The sequence below is a fragment of the Hippopotamus amphibius genome, chromosome 4 (assembly GCF_030028045.1).
Source record: "Hippopotamus amphibius kiboko isolate mHipAmp2 chromosome 4, mHipAmp2.hap2, whole genome shotgun sequence".
NCBI classification, from domain to species: domain Eukaryota; kingdom Metazoa; phylum Chordata; class Mammalia; order Artiodactyla; family Hippopotamidae; genus Hippopotamus; species Hippopotamus amphibius.
The window spans coordinates 186,004,167-186,028,552 of NC_080189.1; the positions used below are offsets into that span (position 1 = coordinate 186,004,167).

The 24,386-nt window shown below is 46.7% G+C and overlaps 1 protein-coding gene across 10 annotated transcripts in view; it reads left to right on the plus strand.

Annotated features, from left to right (window-relative positions):
- The window catches only part of LOC130850893 (cytochrome c oxidase assembly factor 8), a 29,079-nt gene extending 8,322 nt beyond the window's left edge, over nucleotides 1-20,757 (plus strand). The window contains exons 2-7 of one of the 10 annotated variants that reach the window (XR_009053042.1): nucleotides 4,698-4,895; nucleotides 5,589-5,652; nucleotides 9,607-9,762; nucleotides 14,284-14,374; nucleotides 14,515-14,911; nucleotides 17,257-20,757. Coding sequence is in view for 4 of the 10 variants with exons in the window: in XM_057730371.1 (XP_057586354.1) it covers nucleotides 4,698-4,895; nucleotides 5,589-5,652; nucleotides 9,607-9,762; nucleotides 14,284-14,374; nucleotides 17,257-17,362 (615 nt within the window). In the remaining 6 variants the exon portion in view is untranslated. Of the gene's footprint in view, nucleotides 1-4,697; nucleotides 4,896-5,588; nucleotides 5,653-9,606; nucleotides 9,763-14,283; nucleotides 14,912-15,715 lie in introns of those variants that run through there. The other 9 variants (XR_009053041.1, XR_009053040.1, XR_009053045.1 and 6 more) reach the window with 9 other exon arrangements.
- The last annotated feature ends 3,629 nt before the right edge of the window (nucleotides 20,758-24,386 follow it).

A 24,386-nucleotide genomic window follows, 5' to 3' on the forward strand; every position in this document is an offset into this window, starting at 1 on the left:
TTTTTTCCGCACACGGGCTTAGTTGCTCCGTGGCATGTGGGATCTTCCTGGAGCAGGGATCGAACCTGTGTCCCCTGCATTGTCAGGCAGATTCTTAACCACTGTGCCACCTAGGAAGCCCAAGAAGAAGGCTTCTTAAAAGATAGCATTTGACCCCCTTTAACTTTCATCAGCTATAGGCTCTTGCATCTTCTGCAGCTGGGAGAAAAATTCATCTTAATAAAAATCTTTGCATCAATCATGAAATAAGCTAGCACGAAATGGGTAGAAGTTTTTTTTTTTTCCAAAAAATATTATTTGACTGCACCTGGTCTTAGTTGCTCACACAGGATCTTTGTTGTGGTATGTGGGATTTTTAGTTGCAGCATGCAAACACTTATTTGCAGCATGGGGGATCTAGTTCCCTGACCAGGGATTGCACCCAGGCCCCCTTCATTGGGAGCTCAGAGTCTTACCCACTGGCCCACCAGGGAAGTCCCTAAATAGTAAGCAATCTAATGCTGAGCTGAACATACCACAGATTTTAATAAAATATTATAAATGCCAGTGTCGTCCTAAAGGCAGAGCTATAATGTGTTATATAACTCAGAAACTCTTATGTTTTCAGATATAAGGAAAAGCTTTCTGCATGAGTGGATATCCCTGCATATTTTATAATATAACTTGACATATAATATAGCTGAATTCTGAGGAGTGATGGCAGAGCTGACGTAACCTCAGGTGTTCTCTGTGGTCTGAACTATTCATGCACCCGACTTTGTAACCTACTTCCTGACCAAACCTGCTGCTATCCTTGTTGTGTTTTAAATTCTTCCTGTTTTTAGACTGCTTGGGAATTTAGAAGATTGAGGAAGGTCATAGCATCTGAGACAAGGAGAATGCCAGCGGGTGGTGCTGCATTTTGTGATCTCCTTCTGTTAGGCCAGGTTCTTGGGATGGTTGATGTAGGTAGGTTGGTGGTGATCAGTGGTGGCCGTCAAAGCGAAAACTGACTGACTGTGTTTCCTAAGTAGCGACTTGGTTTCCTTTCTTAGTCTACACTTGGTTCTTTAATTGTCAAGGGAAGTGCAGGAACCTAGAAGATAGTCAGACCCACACCAGGGACGGGAAGGCTGAGGACTGTGCAGGTCGCTGAGCGTCTGCTTGGCCTCTCCTTTCCTCCCATGCTGCTCCTGCCAAGTGAGCCATTGCGAAACACATAGCTGCACCTGGTTAGCTGTGAAATTATTAGCTATTAAATCTATGTTTTTCAGATTAAATTATCAGCAAGCTGCTTACCGATAGACAAAGAGCTGCTTTATCTTAAATTTTGCAAACCCTGCATCTCTATTTTTAGTTCCTTGGAAGTTGCTGCTTGTAGTGGCGACAGTGAAGCACTGAACACCCTGCATGAAGGGCCCTCTGGGGCCTTTAATTATGTCCAGTGTAGTGGTTTTTATCTTTGTGAGTTGTACCAGTCTTTCAGTTGACTCTATTGAGGTGTGATTTATATATAGTCAAATGAGTGTGCCCATTTTGAGTGTACGTTTGATGAGTTTTGAGAAATGTGTAAATCTTTGCAGTCACCCCAATAAGATCTAGGATATCATTCCAATCCCCTCCACCCCTCACTCGGGGCTACTACTGATCTGATTACTTTTTCTAGAATGTCACACAGGTGGAGTCACATGGAGCATCCTCTCTGGTGCCTGGCTGTTTCACCCTTTCTGTTGTTTTGAGATCTGTCCATGTTCCACCTGTCAGTGGCTTACTTCTTTCTGTTGCTGAGTAGTTTTCTAGGTGTTTATGGAGGGAGGGCTGGTGGGAGACACTCTGTTGTTCTGGAGATAGAAGTCATGCTCAGTAGAGCTTGCTTTTTTAAAATTGGAGTTTAGTTAATTTACCATTTTGTGTTAGCTTGGGGTGTACAGCAAAGTGATTCACTTATATATTTTCCATTATAGGTAGAGCTTGCTGTTTAAAAAATAAGTTATAAGAGCTTTCCAAATTGAATGCTGTTTCCCTCCATGGATTATTGATCTTTTAACAGACAAGTGGAAAGCTAGTCTTTTGATTACCCAGCTGATCTTTTTATTTTAGTATCAGGTTTTGCAGAAGCCGGTTGGAGCCTGAGACATCTAGTAGTTGTCTGAAGGTTCTTCGGTCACTATATCAAGTACACAGATGTTTCTCTTTCTTCATATGATGAAGTCAGGGATCTAAACTTACCGGAAAAGCTGGAGAGGCACTATTTGCCCCCATTGCAATGGCAGGTTTCGCAGCAGTCGTTGCATAGGGATTATATAAGTTAAAGAGCAGGGGAAATACTAACATGCCTGTTCACCGGATCCACATGCGCGTGGCAGCCCAAGGCTTTGTTGTGGGAACAGTGACTCTTGGTATGAGCTATTCCATGTATCGAGAATTCTGGGAAAAACCTAAACCTTAGAAGAGGAGGTGCTGTCTTGGTCTTGTTGGTGGTGCTTGCTTTAGTTAGACATCTCATATTGAGGTTATATGTTTATGTTGAAAATAAATTGTTTGGGTCAGACAGTTACATGGTAATTTGAATATTGGCATCCTTTCTTGCAGGCTTGATTTGCTTGGTGACCAAGTTCACTAGCTAGGTCATTCAGGGGAGTCAGATTAGCGCAAAAGAAACATGTCACTTTTAAACGCACTTGGTAGTGGTACAGTATCCATTCTTAGGAAATTAATTCTAAATAGGACAACATGCCAATCCTGAATATGCTCCCAGTTGCTGCAGAATATCCTATGCTTTTGATGTAGTGTAGGAATCCTGTTTACCCCAGTTAATTTAACTCTTTCTGACTGACTTGTGGACTGAGTACTTTTTTAAGGGCTGGTTGGCTCTTGAGGAACCCTTTCACAACAGTGCATGGAATACAACAGTATAAACCTCCCGGCAATATGTGTGTTTTTAAACCAAACCTAAAAAGCTGGTAACAGAGCTGCTTTGAAGTAGTAGTTATTTCAGAATCATAGTTGTAAACATGAGAATAACTTAATTGTAGATCCCTGTTTAGCTCTCTTGTAATTGCAGAATTATATTTTGCTGCTGTTACATTAGAATAATTTTTAAATATCATTTTGAAATAGAAATGTGTATTTTAAGTGCTAATGCAAAGGTATATGAAGAACACTTTTTAAATGCGTGCAGTATGTTTATTTTCTCTATAAGAATCATAAATGTTAAACTAAATAAATTGCCTGTAATGGAAGTGATTTATGAGCAAGCTGGTTTGGTCAGACATTACACAAACTTTGGTATACCACAGAATGCTTTGTTGTACCTGTGAAATTCTCTTGTCTAACCTGAATTTACATTCGATGGTGATAACGTGGTAAATGTAGTGTTATTAAAGTAAGTGCGCGCGGCGCACACACACACACACACAAATCACGTTTATTGAAGTCCAAGTCACATATAGTAAAATTCACTCTCGACAGACATGTACACCACAGTTCAAGATATCGATCACTTTCACTACCCCAGAAAATTCCTTTGTAGTCACCGCTTCCTCCACCCCAGCACCTGTCTTTCCCAGGATGTCTTGGGAGTAGAATCATCCAGTATGCAGCCTCTTCAATCAGCATAGTGCCTTTGAGACTGCTCTGTGTTACCTGTGGTCTCCTCTGTTGTTGAGTAGTATCTGTCATGTGGACGCCCCATGCTGTCTTTTTCCATTTATTGGTGGAAGGGTATTTGGGCTGATTCCAGATGTTGGCACTTATACATAAAACCACTGCAAAGAGTCACATCCACGTTCACATGTGTGAACATGTGTTCTCATGCATCTTGGATAAATAACCTGGGAAGGGGTGGCTGGGTTGGATGTTAAGTGTGTGTTTAGTTTTATAATGGACTGCCAGCTTTCTCTCCCAAAGTGGTTGTACCATTTTGCATTGCCATGAGCAATATTTAAGAGCTCATTTGTTTTACATCCTTGATGACACTTGTTTTGGCAGATTTTTTTTTAGCCGTGTTAACAGGTGTATGATATCTCGTGGTTTTGATTTGCGTTTCCCTAATGACTAAAGATGTTGAGCATTTTTTATGTGCTTATTTGTCATCTATAGATCTTCAGAAACTTTTATTTAGATATTTTTTTCCATTTTTAAACTGGATTGTCTGTTTTCTTATTATGGAGTGTTGAGAAATCTTTACATATGCTGGAAACAAGTCCTTATACAGATTTGCATGTATTTTCTCCCGGTCTGTGGCTTGTCTTTTCATTTTCCTAATAGCGTCTATAGGAGAACAGAAAATTTTAACTTTGATGAAGTCCAGTGAATCTATTTCTTATTTTGTGGATTGTACTTTTGGTGCTATATGTAAGAAATCTTTGCCTAATCGAAGGTTGTACAATTTTTATTGTGTTTTAGAAGTTTTATAGTTTTAGATTTTACATTTTAGGTTTTTGATCCGCTTACATTCATTTTTGTAAATGGTGCAAAGCACAGGTTGACGTTCTTTTTTGCCGTAGGATGTTGACCTACCCCAGCACCACTGTTGAACATGTCTGGTGCAGTGCTAATGCTAATGCTTTTATTATAGTTCTTTCAATCTGGATGTTCCCTGGCACATGGTCTCAAAAAGAGGAAGGTAGCAAGGGTCTTTAATAAATCTGGACTGTTCATTTTATAATACTAGAGATTCATTTAGTTGTACATTAATGCCATGCTTTTTGTTAAAGGTCTCAGGATTCTGCCCTCCAAGAAAATCTTGCCATGATTGGATAGGACCCCCAGATAAATATTCAAACCTTCGACCTGTTCACTTTTACATCCCTGAAAATGAATCACCTTTGGAACAAAAGTTAAGAGAATTAAGACAAGAAACACAGAAATGGAACCAGCAGTTCTGGGCAAACCAGAATTTGACTTTTCATAAGGTAAGTTTAGGTTTTTGTTCAGAACACGAAATACTACAGTTGGCCACTTGGGGGCGCTAAATCTTTAGTCTCTGCTTTGCCTTTCAGTTATTTGGTAGCATCTCAGTCTCTTCCCCCATACATATGTGTGTGTGTGTGTGTGTGTGTATATGCATAGAACTTTAAAATCAATACGTAACTGTAAAGAAGAAATACTGATCATTCACAGAATCACACATTTTGAGACTTTCAAGGAAGTAAAGGGAGTAGCAGAGCCAGAACTAGCACTGCCAGTTTCACATATATATACACTGTGTGTGTGTTTGAAAATACGGGGTCTGGGATGTGCTGTCATTCTTCCTGAGAATTCAGAATTCTTAACAGCATACTCATCAATAAACCATGAGAAAGGAATATAAATATTCTAATCCAGAAGAAAGACTTAGGCGCCGTGTGTTTACCCGTTTGGGCGGGCTAAGTCAACTGGAGTGCGTTTGTCTTGTTCTGTGGATGTATACACAAACAGTGCCTCCCAAAGTTTATTAAACGTCTCAGTTTCAAATCCTATTTTGAGCACGAAGCTTTTAACTAAGTTCAGGTGGTTTAAAACAGGCTTTGAGATGGGCTACTTCTCAGGAAATCCACATCCACACTTCTCCAGAAGGAAACACAGCAAGACGAAGAAAGGGAGTTCTGATAGCTGTCTTCTTCTAGGAAAAAGAAGAGTTCATTCACTCAAGACTAAAAGCCAAAGGCCTGGGACTGAGAGCTGAATCAGGTTAGTTTCTGTGTTCTTTTTCTACCAACACTGTTTTTGTTTGAGTAACTATATGAGAAGATAAAAGGAAAGGATGTCAGGGATTTCTCTGGAGGTCCAGTGGTTAAGACGCCACACTTCCATCGCAAGGGGCAAGAGTTCAGTCCCTGGTCAGGGAACTAAGATTCCCACATACTGCTCGCAGCGGCCAAACAAACAAAAAAACCCAGGATGTTGAATGAAATAGAGAAAGCTCCGGGAGCAGCTCACAGCTCTACAGGGCAGGCGCTCTGAGGGTGGGTTGTCCTCCTCCTGCTCCCTCTTCTCTCTTTGGGTGAGGTCAGCCCTCTTATCATTTTGGGTCATTCTGATCGATGACCTCTTTCTGACCTTTGGACTCATATCCAGAGGGCCCACAGCTTCAGCAGCCTCTGTCTCTCCCACCCTGGCTTCTCTCCCTGGGTTCCTGCTGGCAGTTCATGGTCCCACCAGCCGCGAGCTGGAAACCGCAGAGTCATCCTGGAAGCCTCTCCCCATCCCTTCATGTCTCTGCCAGATTTACCTCTTACACGTTTCTCAACACTTTCACTACTCCCTGTCCTTTAAACGTGGCATTAATTCAGGCCTTCGTTAATTCTCTGCCGATTGCAGTATATTCCTAACTGGTTCCCTGGCCCCCAGTCTTTGAATCAGGGGTTATCAAACTTTCTGTAAAGGGCTAGATAGGAAATCGTTGAGTCTTTCTGGGCCATGTGGGTCTCTTCTTCAACTACTCAGCTCTGCTGTCGTTCTGTGAAAGCAGCCGTAGAAAATACCTACATTAATGGGCATGAACTTGTCGCAATGAAACTTTATTTACAAAACCAGGTAGTAGGCCAGATTTGGGATACAGGCTGTAGTTTAGCATCTCATGCCTTAAAATCCATTCTTTGCAGTGTCGATGGACTTTCTACCCAAAATGCAGATCTGACAGTTGCCGCTCGGCTTAGGTTTTTAGATTTCCTGTGACGGCAGATTGACAGCCATGTTCCTCCATCTGCATTGGAGGCCTGCCCGGCCCCTGCCTGGCTCACCTCTTTCACGTCTTGCTCCCCAGGCTGCACGCTTGATGTACCAGGGATGCAGACTGCATTCAGTTCCCTCTACCTACTGTGCGGTCCTTTCTTTTTGGATTAAGAGTCTGGTGCTCAAGATAACTGTACTACATTTTCTCTTGGTGTGGATGTTAGGCCTGAATAACATTTTATACTGTTGGTTAAACAGGCGTCTGCTGTCACAACAGTCTGATGGAAAATCTGAAACCATTGACCCCAAAAGCCAGGTCTGTGTTGGGCTAAAGCACTGTCGCTCTCCCTGTTCATCGTGGCCTTGCCCGGGTTCACTAGAATGAAGGGCTGGGGCAATAGCGTAAGCCCCATGCTGGCCCCACCGGGGGCCTGGGAGGGCAGGAGTGAGCAGGAGAGGGTGCTGTGTCCTGTCCATTGTTTGCTGGTTCGTTTGTTTTGTTTCATTTTGTTTTTGCTGGGCAATATTTTAATTTTTGTTTTATTTTTATGGTGACAAACAAGTTTCAAATTTATTTCCTTTCCTTTCCTTTCTTTTTTATTTTAAATACAAAGCCAAACCACAAACAGGTACAACTAAGACATTTTCTCTCCCATGTACACACTCCTGTTGAATCTTCCTCCAGTCAGCTGGCCGCTGAGCAGGCAAGTGTGGGGTGGGGGCAAGACTCTTAGGTGGCACTGTCCTGAGGCCGGGGCAGGGGCATCAAGGTGAGGGCAGGCTCTCATCCAGCCCTGATTTCAGGACTGTGCCCTTTGCACATACATTCTGTTCTATTTCCCGCAGTGTCCCAATGAAGTAGGTACTGTTACTTGTACCATTTTGTAGATGAGGAGCATGAGGGCGAGTTGACCAAAATCACACAGTGAGTAAGTGGAGGGGCCTAGGTCCTGACCTGGAGAGTGGGTTCCCAGGGAGGCCCACAAGCCACTCTCTTATGTTAATATCATGGATTCCTACTGATGGCACTACTGAGTATTGAAAGATGGGCCTTAATTAGATTTAAGGTTAGTTTGGTAAGAAAACAGGAAAGAATGTATTGAGGAAAGGACTCATGAAGGGAGGTGCCCACTCTGTCAGCTGTATAAACAGTTACCAGCCTCCAGTGCTGGAAATGGGGGTGGGGGGCAATGGGCGTGTCACCCCTGTGGGCCAGAAGACGCATGTGTAATACCTGAGTGTAGGGGTCCCACAGAACCCAGGAAAGAGGAGTTTTGTTTAATAAATGATGTTGGAGAAACTAATTATAATGCTTTTGGCCCCAAAGGATAAATTTAGATTCATGCCCCCTACAATACAAATATAGTCCAAATGGATCAAAAAGTTGTTAAAAATCAGTTGTTTATGGCGTAAAAAGTTAAGAACATCCCTCCTAGTTATAGAAAATCTAATAGAATAAAAGTGACCCTCTGTTATCTGGAGGAGTGATGATTCCCTGAGCTTGACAGTAAAGGTGGAAAGATTCAAACATGAAAATTGGCAACATCTGGATTGGTTAAGACTCCCTTTGATCTGTTCTCCTGAAAAGGAAGTTTGCTGAGGGACACGGAAGTGTTTCAGACCCAGGACCAGAGCTGGGCCCAGGCATGGCCTGCACTCAGACACTGGCACCAAAGGGACCCCAGGACATTCTCCCTCCTCTTGTTTAAACTCCTCTCTCTCCCACTGCTTCAGCCTTCTCTTGCTGTAAATGGGCTTTTTCCACCTCTCAGTTATACCTTCCAAATCCAAGGAAGTAGCCAGACTGAGGCTGTTCCCAGACTGGGTCCGGCCAGCTGGGGAGGTGCCCCAGGGTTGGCAGCGGCCGAGGGGCAGGGATTCTGTTGAAGGAGAGCGGCTGCTCCCCAGACAGTGTCCAGCAAACCGGAGGGCCAGGCAGACAGAGGGGTCCACGTCCAGGAGACGTGTTAAACGTTGGGGGGGGGGGGGGGTGTTTGTGGCAGAGATGCAGAGTCAGCCTGGACTTTGTGAAAAGCCTTAACAGATGCGTAGAAGTAACAAAACACCCACAGATGAGTAACATGGCCACACACAAAAAAATTCCTCCAACTCTGAACGTCACAGTGCGCATTAAAACAGCAACCAGGCCTCGCTTTGTGCTTACTGAGCTCAAGGGGGCGTTCTTCCAGCTTCTTTTCCAGAAGGATTTAGTTGCCTGAAGTACGCATATGCCAAGAAGCAGGGAAATTATGACCATGGAATATCTAAGAATTCATCCTAGAGGAAAACATGAGAAGGCCTCACTGTGTGTTCCTTGTAGCGTTTTCTTTCATTGCCAGACAATGAGAAGTATCTAAATATCCAGTAATTTCAGATTAGGTAAGGCTGTGGTGCCCACCGTACCCTGGATGTTCCCTGGAATGTTCTGCAGCAGTATAGGGAAAGTACTGGCTTAATTTCAGGTGCAAAGAGCAGAGCACCATGACTTCAGCTCTGCCTGTCCCCAGATTAAATCTCGTTTGTAGGTCAGGCAGTGCTGCGGGAGGATTCTTGCCTCTCATTTCTTTTACTGCTGAAGTGTGTATGCAGGTGGGGCGAGTGCCGTCAAGAATGATTTACTGAGTCAGCTGGTACTTATGAGACACCCACTTGGTTTTCGGTAAATGTGTGATAAATTAGATTGTTCCACCTATCTTTCTTAGTTTTACCAGAGTTCAGTATCACATTGCAGTGGTGACAGGTGTGGACGCTGAGTGCGTCAGTGGACGTTCATGGTGCTTCTGCTTTCTGCTGAGCCTCACCTGGGAATGTTTGGGCAGGACACCCAGCTAGACCAGTAGCTGAAGGTGGCACCCCGACCTGTCCTTGGAACCCTGGGGCGCCTGCTGTTCTGCCAGCAGCAGTAATGAGTGCCCCTCTGTGCCAGGCCTGTCCTACCCACCGCACTGACTGCGACTCCGTTTGTCTCAGAGCAGCTTGATGAGGTGTGCTGTTGTGACCCGAGTCCTGGAGACGGGAGAAGCCACAGTCCGGCCGCAGGGCCAGTGATGGACAGAGTCCCATCCCGTGGAGCCACTGACTGCTGTGCAGGGAGGACACTTCCCACCTCTTCAGCTCTTGTGAGGGGTACGGGAGGCTGCTGGGGGGTGTACACGTGCCTCCCTGGAGGACTGGCGGAACCCCTCACGGCTCAGGAGGCGCCGGTGCTCTGCTTCTGGCCCCTCACTGCGCTCCGCCCTGCCTGCCCCGCTCCTTGCTCGCTCTGGGTTCAGCCACCTCTCCAGACCCTTCATTTCCTCTGCTTGTGCTGTTCCTGTTTCTCTGCCCTGTGGGATCCTATTCATCCTTCAAGACCCAGCTTGACTGTCACCTTCCCTGGGAGCCTTTGGCTTCCCTCCCCTCCTCAGGCAGCTGGTTGTCCCCCTCGTTCCCCGATTAGCATCCATCCATTGGATGGATGATTCCAGGTGCTTATTGAACACCTGCCACATCTCAGGCTAGTCCTGGGGACTAGTGGTGGACCAGACAGAGCCATGGCCTTGTCTTTGTGGAGCTGACCTCCTCACGAGGGGCGGAAGAGGGACCAGCAGACAAGCAGCTCAGTGAATGTACTCTGCACCCCCGGGGTGTTGACCGCTGCGGGAGGGGAGGAGCGGGCATTTTAACAGGGGCTTCGGGGAAGGCCTCTGTCGGGGAGGCAGCTGGGGGAGGTTAGAGAGGATCTTCTAGGTGGAGGTTTTAGGGAGCAGCAGGAGGCTGGGTTGGAGGAGCGAGGGCACGTGGGATAAGCTGCAGTTCATCAGGCAGTGGGGATCCAGGCGACGTGCAGGCCCTTGATTGGGCTGGCAGGGACGTGCCCTTGTCTTCTGTCTGTGTGGGGACGGCCACACTTGTGCTCTGCAGTCTGCGTTTGCCTCTGTGCTGTGTGAGTGCAGGGTTGGCCGCCTGCCCTCCTGTTTCTGTAGAAATGTGCCCCGGGGTTACCTTTCCAGCTCTGTCTCTGTCTCCCCAATCCTGGTGGGGTTGAAGCATCAGCATCAGCTCTGCAGCCAGGAAACATGCCCTCTGCCTGGAGTCCTGGCGGGTGGACTAAACCCTGGCGGGGAGCCTGAGCGGGGGCCTCTCTGCATGAGGGTGCTCTGCAAATGCAGGAACCCTGGGTGCGATGCCTGTTTGGAGCTTAGGGCTTCCAGGCCAGAGTGCCCCTGCCCCCATGGTCTCAACTCCTTCGCCCCTGAGACTGCCCCTGGACTGCTGTGTATCTCGCGTCACAGGAGCCCTGCTGCCCGCCTAGGCAGCTGTGGTTCCTGTCCTGTGTGGCCTCTCAAGTCTTGTGAGAGTGTGGGGGGTGGGGGGCAGCCCTGAGAGTAGGTGCCAAGGTTGGCATCTCTAACCACTGAGGGAGGTGACCAGGTCAGTCCCTGTGTGTCACCAGTCCCTACCAGCACCAGTGTGCTACCTGGTTCAGTGTGTGCGCACCAACTTGGAGTGGCATGGTTAGGCTGCTGTCTACTCCTGGGGGCATTTAAGTCAAGAAACTTTCATTTCCCTTATACTGGTAGCTTACCATCTCCTGCAAACTTCAGGTCCCCTTGGCCTTTGTGTGATAAAACACATCACACACCCATGTATATATCAATTGTGAAGAAAATTAGTTACACTGTAACCATTAGGGTCTAATGGTAGAGGAAAGATATTTTTCCCCCTTAAGTATTTTTTCTTTACTGAGCTATAATTCACTTACCATAAAAACCACACTTTGAAAATGTGCAGCTCAGAGATTTTAGTGTGCACAGTGCTGCATGGCCATCACCACTGGCTAATTCCAGAACATTTTCACCACCCCACGAAGAAAGGCTGTACCCACGGGCAGTTGTTCCCAGTTTCCTCCTCCCACCAAGCCCCTGGCAGCCACTCATCTCCTTTCTGTCTCTATGGATTTGCCTGTTTTGGGCATTTCCAGATAAATGGCATCATATACAGGCATACCTCATTTGTGCTTTGAAGATAATATGTTTTTTAGAAATTAAATGTTTGTGGTGGTAGGGGGGACTCGAGGGGGGGGAGTCAAGGAAGGGAGGGAATACGGGGATATGTGTATAAAAACAGATGATTGAACCTGGTGTACCCCCCCAAAAAAAAAATTAATTAAAAAAAAAAAATGTTTGTGGTAACCCTGTATAGAGCAAGTCTATTGGTGCAATTTTTCCAACAGCATTATTTTGTAATTAAGGGATGTATTTTTTTAGACAAAATGCTATTGCACACTTAATAGACCACAGTGTAGTGTAACCATAGCTTTATATGCATTGGTGGAAACCAGAAAATTCATGTAACTCACTTTATTGCAATATTTGCTTCATTGTGGTGGTCTGGGACCAAACCCTCGAGATCTCCAAGGTCTGCACGTACCATGTAGTCTTTTATGTGTGCCTTCTCTCACTTATGTGTGTTTTCAAGGTTCACCACGCTGTAGCGTGTATCAGTGGTGTGAAGGTTCTTTTCTATGGCTGAATAACACTCCACTGTATGGACATATCACAGTTTGTTTATCCAGCAACATTTGGGTTGTCTCCACTTTTTAACTGTTATGAGTAACGCTGCTGTGAACAGTCATGTGTATACCTGTAAGTGGGGTAGCAGGGTCACATGCCAACTCTATGTGTAAGTTTTTGAGGACTGCCAAGCTGTTTTTCAAAGTGGCTGCATCATTTTACATTCCCACCAGCAACGTGTAAGGCTTCCAATATCTCCACATCCTCATCAGCACTTGTTATTATCTTCCTTTTTGGTGGTAGTCACCCTAGTGGGTGTGAAGTGGTATCTTAGTATCTTTTTTAAAATATTTATTTATTTAGGCTGTGCTGGATCTTAGTTGTGGCACATGGGATCTTTGTTGCGGCATGTGGACTCTTAGTTGCAGCATGCCTGTGGGATCTAGTTCCCTAACCATGGATTGAACTTGGGCCCCCTGCATTGGGAGCTTGAAGTCTTACCCACTGGACCACCAGGGAAGTCCCTCTTATTATCTTTTCAAGTTGAATTTCCTTAATGACTAATGGTATTGAGTATCTTTTCATGTTTTTATTTGCCGTTTTTATATCTCCTTCGGAGAAATGTTTATTCAAATCCTATAAAATTGGGTTATTTTAAAGGACTTAATTGGGCTATATTTCTTTTTATTGTTGAGTTTTAAGAGTTCTTTATGTACTCTGTATATTAGACCCGTGTTAGAAGGATGGTCTGCAAATATTTTCTCCCATTCTGTAGGTTGTCTTTTCACTTTCTCAACTAGTGCAACTTTGAAGCACAAAAGTTTTAAATTTTGATGAAGTCCAACTTATCTATTGTTTTCTTTGTTTGTGCTTTAGGTGTCATATCTAACTAAAATGCATTGCCTAATTCAAGGTGATGAAGATTTGCACGTTTTCTTCCAAGAATTGTATAGTTTTAGCTCTTACATTTAGGTCTTTGTTTCATTTTGAGGTTATTTTGGTTTATGGTGTGAGATAGGGATTCAGCTTTATTTTGTTACATGTAGATGTCCAGTTGTCCTAAGCACTGTTTGTTGAAAAGATTATTTGTCCCCATTGAATTGTCTTGGTACCCTTGTTGAAAACCACTTGCCCATAAATGTTTGGGTTTATTTCTGTTCTGTTGATCTATAAGCCTGTCATTCTGCTGGTACCACACTGTCTTGATTACTGTAGCTTTGTAGTAAGTTTTGAATATGAGAAGTGTGAGTCTTCCAACTCTGATCTTCTTTTTCAAGATTGTTGTGACTACTGGGTTTCCTTGCGTTTTCATATAAATTTTAGGAATCAACTTATCAAAGTCTGTCTGTCTGTCTTTCCTTCTTTCTCTCCCCCTGCCCCCTCCTTCCTTCCTTTCCACATGGCTTATGGGATCTTCATTCCCCAAGCAGGAATCGAACCCAGGCACTGGCAGTGAAAGCATGGAGTCCTAACCACTGGACTGCCAGGGAATTCCCTGTCAATTTCTGGGGTCGAAGAGAGGATGTGGAAGCCAGCTGGGGTTTTGATGGGGTTTTGATAGGGTTTTTGTTGAATCTGTATGTCTTTTTTGGGAACTGTTGCCACCTTAACGGTATTAGGTCTTTGAAACCATGAACATGGGATATCTTTCCGTTTATTTAGGTCCTTCTCTTTTATGTTTTATAATTTTTAGTGCTTGTCTTATACTTCCCCTCTTAAATTTATCCTGTCTTTCATTCTTTTTGATGCCATTGTAAATGGAATTTTCTTTCTTTTTTTTTTAATATTTATTTCTTTGGTTGCACCAGGTCTTAGTTATGGCATGTGAGATCTTCCTTGTGGCACGTGGGCTCCTTAGTTGTGGCATGTGAACTGTTAGTTGTGGCCTGCATGTAGGATCTAGTTCCCTGACTAGGGATCAAACCCGGGCCCCCTGCATTGGGAGCATAGAATGTTATCCACTGCGCCACCAGGAAAGTCCCTGGAATTGTTTTTTAATTTTGTTTTCAGATTGTTTATTGCAAGTGTATAGAAATACAGTTGATATGATCTTGTATCCTGCAGCCCTGCTGAACTCATTTATTAGCTCTAATAACTGTTTGTAGAACCCTTCCCCTTAAGTCTTAACGTTTACATCGAAATTAATTTTCAGGTCAAAAAGCAACATTGAATGCAGAAGAAATGGCTGACTTTTACAAGGAATTTTTAAGTAAAAATTTTCAGAAGCACATGTATTATAACAGGTGGGTGTCTACTTTTTGCCTGAAATTTTGAATATCACATCCGTGTTGGCTAGGGTTATTTTGCTTCCTGAATTTAACATTTGTGTTTATATTAAAAGTAGAAGTTGCTATCAACTTAGTTTTTGCACTTCTGATTAAAGTTGACAGCTTAAAGTTATTTGCCTGGCAGCCCCATAGCAGTTTACACCCCTAGTGCTTAGACAGTGGGTTCTACACAGCACTTCCCACTGAAGGGAACCTGGACTCCACTGAGAAGCACAGTCTGGGGCAGGAGCTGCACAAGAGGAGCTGAGGCATCTTGTGTTTGAAAGTGAGGAAGCTCGGAGCCCAGCGGGGTCACGTGAGAACAGCACAGAAGGCAACTCGAGGGGCTCCCATAGGCCACAGATGAGGCCATTTCAGCCACACAAAGAAAATGACGGCTGTGGATTAAAAATATATCAAATATGCAGACATCTTTGTGATCCTTCACAATGCTGACCAGGTACAGTCACCTCGGGACGTTGCTAGGCCGCCAACTCGTTATTGTGAAAGTGGGTAAGTGAATCCAAAGAACACGCACCTCTCCTGCCTTTCCTGTACCGGCTGTATTCCAGGCTGGCCAAATGAAGGAACGATTTTCTTGGTAGAAGAATAACAGCTAACGCAGAAGGAGTGGTGGGGTTAGAACATCACTGTTTTCCTAATGCAGTACTAGATCTGGGCATAATCACCCACAGCTGCTAAACCGCTGGGCAGCAAGGCTGATGGGGCGCCGTGATGGGTGGGTCAGGCTGACGGCGCCTGAACCCCTGGTGCGTCTTCACGCTGTGCAGAGCGGGACAGTGGCCTGCACACATCAGTGTGAGGTGCGGGAGGAGGTACCGAGCATGGCCTGCGCCTCGAGGTGAGGTGTCCTTACCAAAACAAGGGAACTGCAGTCTGTCAGGCCTCTGGCTCTAATACCAGGTTACAGGAAAAAGATAAAAGGGTGTGTGTTGGGGGAGAGAGCAGTTCATAGACCATGCTTAAATAATAGCCTGAAGGTACAGTCCCCCTTGTTGGAAATTCTGCAAGACAAGTGATTCAGTTTCAACAAAACTAGCATTAAAAAAAAATAAATGAGGAGGGGGAGCTATTATAGAGTAAAAGAGACCATGCAGTGTGTAGACCTTGTTTGGATCCTCATTCAGACAAACCACCTATAAAAGGATATTTATTTTTGACAGAGGAAACTAAACAGTGACTGTGTATTAGGTTGTATTGGTAAGTTATTGTTCATTTTATCAGATGCAATGATGGTATTGTGGTTATGTTTATTTTAAACAGTTTTTGATGATACTTAGTGACATGTATCCACAGGTGCGATGATAGGACATGGCGTTTGAGATTTGCTGTGACATTCGCAGGGCGGTAACCGTGTCGGATGGGCAGGTGGGGCAGGGTCTAGAGAGCGCGGGGTGGCGGTTGAGGCTGGAGGAGCTCTTGAGTGACGCTCGGGCATAAAGCCCAGCCCTGCAGCGTCCAGAGTCGCTGCTGATGCTGTCAGGTGTCACTCCAAACTAGCTGAGCTATTCAGTCAAGCCAGTATTAATTAGGTTTCCCTGGACCTTTGATTTCCGGTGTAGACACAGCATCTTTGTGCCTTGCTTCCTCTCCGGTAAGCTTGATGTGTTCCGTGCGGCACTCAGTCGAGAGAGCGTCTGGCAGCAGTGGAGCCTGAGTGCCGCCCTCCATGCCCACACCTCCTCCTGCCTCTGCTTTCCTTACGCAAACAGGGCAAGCTTAGTTTGTCTTTTCCACTCATTTTATCAAGTCAGGTTGTCTGTATCGGTGGAGTGGAATCTGGCTTTTCCTTAATAACTTAAGAACTTCAATCTCGGTGGGATACCGGTTTTTTTTTCCCTGGAAGCTTTTGTTACTTATTTAAGGTGTTGCTTCCCATTTATAGCATCACTTAAGTAGATAGACACGTAAAGATTGTTCTCTTGTGGAGAGGGGTTTTCTATCTAGCTGTGCAAAGGCTCCAGAAAACTAGCATTTTTACCTCTTTGTGATTGCTTCATTTAAGCCCTTGGTTATGCTCCATTCTTCTCTGCTGAGGTCCAGTCTGGAATAGCAGTTCCATGTTCCCTCATTAGCTCATTGGGATGAAAAGCACTGGCACTTGTTGGCATTTCAGCTTCCAGCGGCTCAGCACTGAGTCTGGAATGTGTGCGTTCTGTTGTGGAAACTTGCCAAGTTTTGCCCATTCAGCTGCTGACAATGTGGTGAATGTGCAGGTTCCGACATGTTCTGTAGAGTAATTCACAGGCGAGTAAGCCTACGACAGCGTGTAACTCCATCCCAGTATTTGTATGAGAAGCTCTGGAATGATCTCTTTAGAGACACAAGTTATCCAAAAGTTCAGATCATCTAGAAAAAGAGGATGTGGAACTTGATGGTGTTGGCACTTGCGATAAGTTAGCTTCTCAAGATGGAGCGCTTTTGTCATGTGTTTCTTATGCAAATAAGGTGCCCAAGCCAGGAGGGTCCCCACGAGTTCCTGTAGGGCCTCCAGTCCTTTTCTAAGCGGTCACGCCCCCATCACTCTGCAATTGTGTCTCCGAGAGAATGGGCTCTTTGGGGCCCCACAGCTTCCGAGGGCTCTTTTGGAGTCTTCTAGCAAAAACCAGAGGAGGCTTGCAGCAGCCTCCAGGAATGGGAAAGGGGGGTTGGGGCACACAGGGCAGCTCAGCCTGGTGGAAGTCCAGGTGGAGGTTTTGTGGACAGTTTAGCTTTAATGAGGGTGGGAAAAGGCAGAGACAGTGAGGAAGGGCGGAGGAGGAGCTGGTTCAGATGCCTGGGTGCTGGCCGTTGGGTCCTGGGCGTGTGTCACGTGTGCTTGTCCTGTTCCTCTGTAGGGACTGGTACAAGCGTAATTTTGCCATCACCTTCTTCATGGGAAAAGTGGCCCTGGAGAGGATTTGGAACAAGCTTAGACTGAAACACAAGAAGACCAGAAATTAGGAGCCCACTCTGACCTATCCAGCGGCGTTCGAGTTTCCACAAGAAGCAGCTGCTTATAGGAGCTCTTTTTTCAAGGGCTCTAATACCTGTGAGTGCAGGGCAGGCTGGGAGGACGTGGGTCCTGCTGTGCTGAGGCCAACGTGGCTCCGTCCTGACTGGATTCCAAGCTGACCCTTGGTCACGAAAGTGATATTAAATAAAACCCAAGGACTTCCTAGGTGGCGCAGTGGTAAAGAATCTGCCTGCCAATGCAGGGGACACGGGTTCGAGCCCTACCCTGGGAAGATTCCACATGCCACGGAGCAGCTAAGCCTGAGCGCCACAACTATTGAGCCTGTGCTCTAGAGCCCGTGAGCCACGACTATTGAGCCCATGTGCCGCAACTATTGAAGCCCATGCACCTAGAGCCCGTGCTCCAAAACAAGAGAAGCCACTACAATGAGGAGCCTGCGCACCACAATGAAGGGTAGCCCCCGCTTGCAGCAACTAGAGAAAGCCTGTGTGCAGCAACGAAGACCCAACGCAGCCAATTAAATAAATAAATAAATAAATAAATTTATAAATAAAACCCAAGCACTGAGTGCCTCTTTTCTCTGTTTTTGAATTATACCTATTTGAAAAAGAACAATATAAAAATATTAATAAAATTTCACTTGAAAAGTTTGGCTCCACTGATGGGAATGATTAGGAAGCTGGCTGCGGTGTTATGGCCTCAGCAGACCGGTGGGCCCTGGTTGTTGGAGGTCCCTGGGTCCAGGCAGCTGTCCTGGGAGGCGTGCACACACAGACCTGGAAGCAGGTGCGGCTCCTCCGTCAGAACCCAGGGGATGGCAGAGGCGCCTGCGGGGAACTTTTCTCCATTTACCCCAGTGATGCAGAGCCTGTGTCCAAAGATTTCCGGAACAGCTTCCTGTGGATCATGTCCCTCTGCTTCAGTTCTTGTAAAATCAGCATTGTTTGAAATAGAATTATGTGGTTAGAAAATGATGAAGCTCTCTTTACTGTGTCCTGGAGCTGGTGGGGTAGGGGCAGGGAGCCTGCCTCAGCAGCAGGGAAGTGGCCCTCAGAGCCAGGACACACACCTGTCCTCTGAGGACAGACGAGACATCTGGCTTTTACCAAAAGCCACTTGGCAAGCAGTTTTTATTCCAAAATGGGGTGTGACAGTAGAGTGGGAAGGCTGGATTTCTTCTGTGGCTTATAAACTGCTGCCACTGGAGGTGCCCTCCACGGAGGAATTCCGGGGACAGAGGAAACACATCATCCCCGTACCCCCACCCCCACCCCACATCCGCATCCCCACCCCAGGCTTTTAAGGGCCATGTGGATGGATGAGGGTGATTCTGAAGAGGAAAGCCAAGCGCCGCTGAGTGTGGTGGTTCCAGGTGAACACGGCGCAGCCCATCAGCTCCATGAGCTGTAACCCAGGTGTCCACAGAGGTTCCCAGGGAGTGGAGCACGTGCACCAAGCAGCATGGGACACGAGGTTCACAGGAACAACCCCATCTCACTCATCACACCACTGTCTCTGCTAAGCACAGCCTGTCACCAGCCCTGTGACACTGCGTCTGCACAGAAACACCAGCAGGGTTGGGGACCGGGCGGGACCCTGGTTCCACGTGCACGAGCCCAGAGGCGTGAACTGTTTTCTAGCGTGTAATTCTTTCTCCCATCCCATCAGACTCGCTGACTGACTTTCGGGTCACTTAAGGTCTTCTCCCTGCACCTGTTTCTAATTCCTTTTGCACATCAGTTCTTAGAGGTTTTGAAAGTGACTTTCCACAGAGACCAATTACCAACTGTTAAAGATACCTCTTGTTATATGTTACCATCTCTGTGAAGACAGAGGGAGAGTATGGAAAGTGGGCATGTGTTTGTCACCTGTGGGACTAGTGAGTGACCTCGCAGGTGCAGGTGTGAAGAGTCTCCCTCTGAGGTGTGGAGATCCTGATGTCCCAGAGCGCTTAGTCTGGTGCTGCAGACAGCTCGTTTACGGGAGCACTGAGCAAATGGATTCTGCCCTTCACCTGGTGGCGTGTGACCCTCCACCAGTGTTAATCTTGTCTAAGAACTTTTACCAGCCATAGCTCTTCCTGCACTTTTCATAATTTACCTCCTAGGGGCAGGCCTCCTGAGGTTTCAAGGAACAGAAACTTGAATCAAGTAAGCTCTGGTCAAGGGTTAGGGGCAAGTAACTGGCCGGAGCCAGAGATCTCCAGAAATAGACCACCTGGGCCCCTGCACTGGGGAAAGCCCTCCAGCCAGGGACTGTTACATCCCTGGCCTGGGCCCTCGGGGTGACGGGCGATGCAGTGCTGGGCGGGGACTTGAGGTTCTCATCCCCACCAGAGCCCCTCAGAGGTGCGGCCAGGAGACGCTGCTGTCACAGTCCCAAGGATGCTTTAAGAGTGACTTCAAGGTGAGCCCAAAGCAACATACGTTCTGTATTCAGACAAGAGAAAGCATGAGGGGCTCTTAGACTTTGTGAAGTAAAAATGGTGAAAGCAAAGTTTCCTTTAAAGAAAGAGCAGCGCCCTCAGTGGCTGTGTCCTGGGCTGGGAGGTGAGGAGGAAATTTCGGGTGTCTTGACGCCCCCAGTGATAGGAAGACAGCAGAGGCCAGGGCGCGATGCAAAGCACCCCCACATCCCAGCGTCCAGAGTCCCGCATGGGTCTTCTGCAATTGTTTGCACTCGACTTAGTGGTGGTCAGACCGAGGACTGGAGAAGCGTTTTACAACTCAGGACTTGTGTGGTTGAAATACGGTAGCTGCATGTTGTCTTTTTTTAGTAATTTAGTTGAATGCCAAAATGGTTACTTGACTCGGTGTAAACCGTGTTGCTGGCTTCTTAAATGCTTAGTGAGTTAATGAGAAATGACAGTGCTGTTTTCCTCTTTCTTGGATTCTTAAACATTTAAGATTGACTGTGGTAAATGTTACTTTACGTCACAAACAAATGCAAATAAAAAATTTTTTGGAGTATAGTTGATTGACAATGTTGTATTAGTTTCAGGTGTACAGCACAGTGATTCAGTTATATATGTATGTATCTGAATTCTTTTTTCAATTACTTTCCATTATAATTTATTACAAGATATTGAATATGGTTACCTGTGCTATACAGTAAATCCTTGTTGTTTAGCAGATAAATTTTAATTAAGGTTATTTTGACCCTAAATTTGGATGCCAAGTTTTAAAAAATTTAGGTTGTTTTAAGATGGTTCTCTGTTACAGGCATATTTAAATAAAGTATTTTTGTAGACTTTTAAATAATTACAGAATAAAGGTAATCTCAGTGATGTATTTTATACTGCTTTTCCCAGAAAAATCTGATAAAATTTAATGCTTCTGTTTTATGAATTAGAAGGTAAAATAAAATTGAGTCTCTTTCCCCCCTCTGTGTGTTGGATGCTATTTGTAGACATTGGTGTTTTAATTGCTCCTATTGCCACGCGCCCCCCCCCCCCCCCCCCCCCCCCCCCCGGTCCCCCAAAGGAACAGAGATGGCCATCGGAAGTGCAAGGCTGTCGGCCCATCTGGCCCCGGGTCACTGATGGTGCATCTGATTGAGACGCCTTTCCCTGTTTTAACCCTAATAGCATATTGGAAAGTCTGCCTCTGGGAGGTCCTGGGGAACATCTTTATGACGGACCTGCACCGAGGGGCCTTCCAGAGCCGATGGGTCTACCCAGGCCCGCCTCCTGGCCTCAGTTCCCTTGGCCGCAGTGACACTCACCTGGCAGAGCCCCTGGGCACGTTCCACATGCCTGTTGGGGACAGTGTCCGGCACTTAACAGGCCCCTGACAAATGCAGAAATTAGTGACTGATAACATTCAGAGGGGCTGGTTCCTGAGCACTTCAGAGCCTCGTGGGGGGAGGGTGACCAGAAGCCAGCCGCCGTCCTGAGTGGGAGCCGAGTCAGGAGGTGCATGTCGGCAGCTGTCGGCACCCGGGGGTCTTCGGGGATTGCCCCTCCCACATGAGCCCCAAGCAACTCCTGTGGTCACCAGCTTCATCTCAGCATTGGCGGTCAAGAAGCCTTACACTGTGTTTTGATCCTCCATCCCTCCCCCGAGGACACAGGCTTGGTGGGCCCTTTTCCGGCCTGCGCCTGCCCTTCAGGCCACGTCCACGGCGCGGGGCTTCCACGCCAGAGGAGGGCGCACAGCCACGGAGGCACCTGCACAACAGACCTCTTGTTCTACACATTTGCAAAGACTATTTTATACTTCCGATTGGTGGGGAAATCACAGAACTCATGGGAAATTGTTTGATACGTTTGGTGTGTGTTGATTATTTTTTCCCTACTAGTATTGCTTTTTTTCTGCTTCTGAAGACGCAAGAATAAATAGCCGTATTCTTTTGACATTTTTTAAGTTAAAAATTTAAGAATGCCTCTGGTTAGGAAATTGGGACAGTGCAGGGAGAAGCAGACAGCAAAGGAACAGCCTTCCTTTATGGGGAATCAGTTTTCCCAAAGGGGAGGCTGGGGGTTTTTGCTCAGCAAGCCCACCTGACCAGGGAGCCAGAGGGAACTGCGCTTTTTCCTCCTCTGGGGCTCGGCCAAGCCCACCCGGGAGGCTTCAATCCTCTCAGATTCCCTCTCAGATTCCATCATACCATATTTTTATCTCAAAGTAATTGCCTTTTGGCAACTTCCAGGTCTTCTGCATCTGCTCCGGCTCCTCCATTTCTTCAAGGTGTCTGCATCGTGGTGTGTGGTCTGCCACAGCTGGGCCTGCGCCACCTGCTGTTGGCCAGCTGTGCGCTTCCTGCACCTGAAGGCAGTGGCGAGTGGGAATGGGTCACCTGTCAACGTTCATTCATCCCACAGATCCCGAGGGCCTGTCCGTGCCGGGCACAGGGCCTGCAATGCTGAGGGTTTATTGTTGCTTGTGCTCCAGCACTTACAGACTAGCAGGATTTAAGGTAAGAGAAAAAATTAGTCACGTGATAAAGAACCATGAGGAATATTTTATGGAATCAACTGATCTGATTTTTTTTAAATTATTTATTTATTTGGTTGCACCAGTTCTTGATTGTGGCAAGCGGGCTCCTTAGTTGTGGCATGCACATGGGATCTAGTTCCCTGACCAGGGATCGAACCTGTGTCCCCTGCATTGGGAGTACGGAGCCTTAACCACTGCGTCACCAGGGAAGTCCCAGTTGATCTGATTTTCGTGTTTATATCCCAGGTTAATCATAGATTTTAATTACATTCCTTCAATTAAAGAAGCATCTCTACTTAAAATGTACAGCAATTATATCTAAGTGCTAGTTGATTAACATATTTTCTCGCTAGTATCAGAAAAGAAATAGCATTGTAAAGTTGATAGCCAAATTTTATTTTTTTATTTTAACTTTTTAACTTTATTTTATGTTGGAGTATAGTTGATGAACAATGCTGTGTTAGTTTCAGGTGTACAGCAAAGTGGATAGCCACATTTTAAAACATGGAGCGTCAAGAGGGGGTGTACAGGCAACTACACGAGCCCTTCTCAGGCACTGCCCCCCTCCACAGCTTCCATCTGCTTGCCAAAGAAGGCGCCTCTCATGCCCTGTCCCTGTCCTTACCTCAGGGGCCTCAGGTGCACCTACAATGCTCTCGCCCCCTGATTGGCTGGCAGACTTGCTTGTGTTACAAAACTTGGCTTCCCAGAGAAACTTCCCAGGGTGACCTGTGCCTCAGCTTTGCTTAGGAGACTTGCCCACCTGAACGCAACTCTTCCATGTCCGTGGCTGGCGAGTGGCCCAAGGCACTGCGCACCATCTCCACCCCTCCACCCCCACCCCCACCCAGCCTGCGGGAAGGGAGGGAGCCTGGAGGAGCAGCAAAGGGTGTACAGGCCAGGCCTGGAGACAGCCTGTCACTCACTCCCTTCCATGGAAGCAACCCTTCTACCTGAGCAGAGGCGAGCTGGCTCAGCCTGGGGGCACTGGTGGACGCTGGACGTGCCCTCCCCCCGTCCTGGGAGTCCCATCTCCACGGCCTCCCTCTTAGGAAGCCTGATCCCTGTGCAGGGTGCCCTCCTCTCTTCGGAGTGGACAGGCCTCACCTCAAAGATACTGCGAGGCCCAGAGGCCAAATGGAATGAAATTAATTCTGTGTGAGTGTGTGTGTGTGTGAGATAAAATAAACGTAACATTAAATTTACCATTTCTAAGTGAACAGTGCAGTGGCAGAAAGTACATTTACATCACCACCATCCACCTGCAGAACACTTTCATCTGAAGCTCTGTCTCCATGAGACACTAACTCCCCGTCCCCCTCCCCAGCCCCTGGCATTGCCACTCTGCAGTCTGTGTGTCTGACTGCACTGGGGGAACTGTCATCCATATTTGACCTTTCCGATTGGCTCATTTCTCATAGCGTGACGTCCTCAGGGCTCATCCATGCTGTAGCAAGTGAAGACTGTTTTGTCTGCAGGCAGAGAGACTTGTTCTCCATCTCAGCCCTGGCATTAAGCCTCTGAACCTCAAATGCACTGTAGACCGAGAATGGTGAACCCTCATGGCACAGGGCACGTGATAGGGTTCCGTTTGGGGTCCTGTGAGGACAGCGGGGTCCTTGCTTATTCATTCATTCATTCATTCATTCATTCATTCAACAAATGCTTGGAAGGACCTGTTGCTCGCCAGGCCCAGCTTTCAGCACTGGGAACGGAGCAGCCTTCGTGGGCCGCCCAGCCCATCTGTGCCCCAGTGCCCTGTGCCCACATGGTGGGGACAGCCACCCTCTTTGCTGGGCAGTGCCTCTGCTCAGACATTTTGCTCACCTCACTGGCCTTCCAGGAAAGTCACTTCTTTCTTTTCGTGCCATTGAAAATGGATTAGTCCATCTTCCAGAAGTGCTCAGGCTGCCCTGGGGCTGCCTGGCTGTTGATTCGCAGTGATGCTTGTCTTCCCTGGGTCCTGAGTCAGTCCTTGGGCGGAAAAGTACAGGAAGAGCTGCTGGAGGAGGTGATGGGATGGATGGATGAGGTCAGTAGGTGCCTCAGGGTGGTTTCTATGCAAATATTCAGG